At 40.3% G+C, this 1,075-nt stretch overlaps 1 protein-coding gene across 1 annotated transcript in view; it reads left to right on the forward strand.

Annotated features, from left to right (window-relative positions):
- Window positions 1-1,075, forward strand: part of LOC111958676 (glucocorticoid-induced transcript 1 protein) — a 36,149-nt gene that overhangs the window by 21,635 nt on the left and 13,439 nt on the right. The window contains exon 4 of the mRNA XM_023979928.2: window positions 502-635. Coding sequence (XP_023835696.2) covers window positions 502-635 — 134 coding nt within the window. The remainder of the gene's footprint in view (window positions 1-501; window positions 636-1,075) is intronic.

The following is a 1,075-nucleotide window of genomic DNA, read 5'->3' on the forward strand; positions in this document are numbered from 1 at the left end:
TAACCTGTATGGATGACTTGGTGCTGTTCTATAATAACCTGTATGGATGACTTGGTACTGTTCTATAATAACCTGTATGGATGACATGGTACTGTACTATAGTAACCTGTATGGATGACATGCAGGGAAGGGCATCCTATAGAGTAGACATACTCTTTCTGTGTACTGTATAGCCAGGATTATAAGATCAGCATTAAAAGACCTCGCCTTAGTCTGCATTATAGAACTGATTATGTTATGATTATATAACCAGTACAGAAACATAATAACCCTTTGACTTCACCTATGATTATCCCTTACGTATAGCTTTGTACCTTTTCTAAAGGCATATTCTATTGAATTATACCTCAAATATAGCCTGGTGGTCCAGTCTATTTGTGCTTTAGCCAACTCCTCTCTGCCATGTATGGCATGAAACAATATAAGTGTTGGCTACACAGCACATGCAGTACATTCAAGGCTACCTTGAATGTCCATTGAGAACCATTCATTTTCTCTGAGGTAAACCCCTTGTCTTTCTCCAGCAGATTGCTAAACTCAGGCTGCAGCTCCAGCGCAGTAAACAGGTCAGCCGCCAGAGCAAAGACCGAGATCAACAGCTGGGACTACACACCAGCACCACATGCCATCCCCAGGTGAGTTATACCTTATTGCTGCCTCCCTGTGTCTGCCACCCAGATCACAGGGCATGGTACTAGTATGGTATCTGCCCCAATGCTATATTCACAGTGGCAGTGTCACCGTACCATGTACAACCTTAAATACAGTACTTATTATGGATAATACTTGATTGTAAATGTATAGACTAGGGTTTTGGTAGTCTGGGTGCCAGGCTGTTTCTGCTTCAGGCAACATGTCCTTCCAAAACAACATTGTGGGTTTGCTGTAATGCAGAATTGTGCAGCACAATTCAAGCAATTGTTCAGGCATGTTTCCTGTCATATGAATGTGGTCAGACCACTTGTGTCTTGTGTTTATATATATATAAACATAAGTGATCTGAGCACATTCATATGACAGGAAACATGCCTGAACAATATATATATATATATATATATATATATGTGTGTATATA

Source organism: Salvelinus sp. IW2-2015, linkage group LG35 (genome assembly GCF_002910315.2).
Source record: "Salvelinus sp. IW2-2015 linkage group LG35, ASM291031v2, whole genome shotgun sequence".
Lineage (NCBI taxonomy): Eukaryota > Metazoa > Chordata > Actinopteri > Salmoniformes > Salmonidae > Salvelinus > Salvelinus sp. IW2-2015.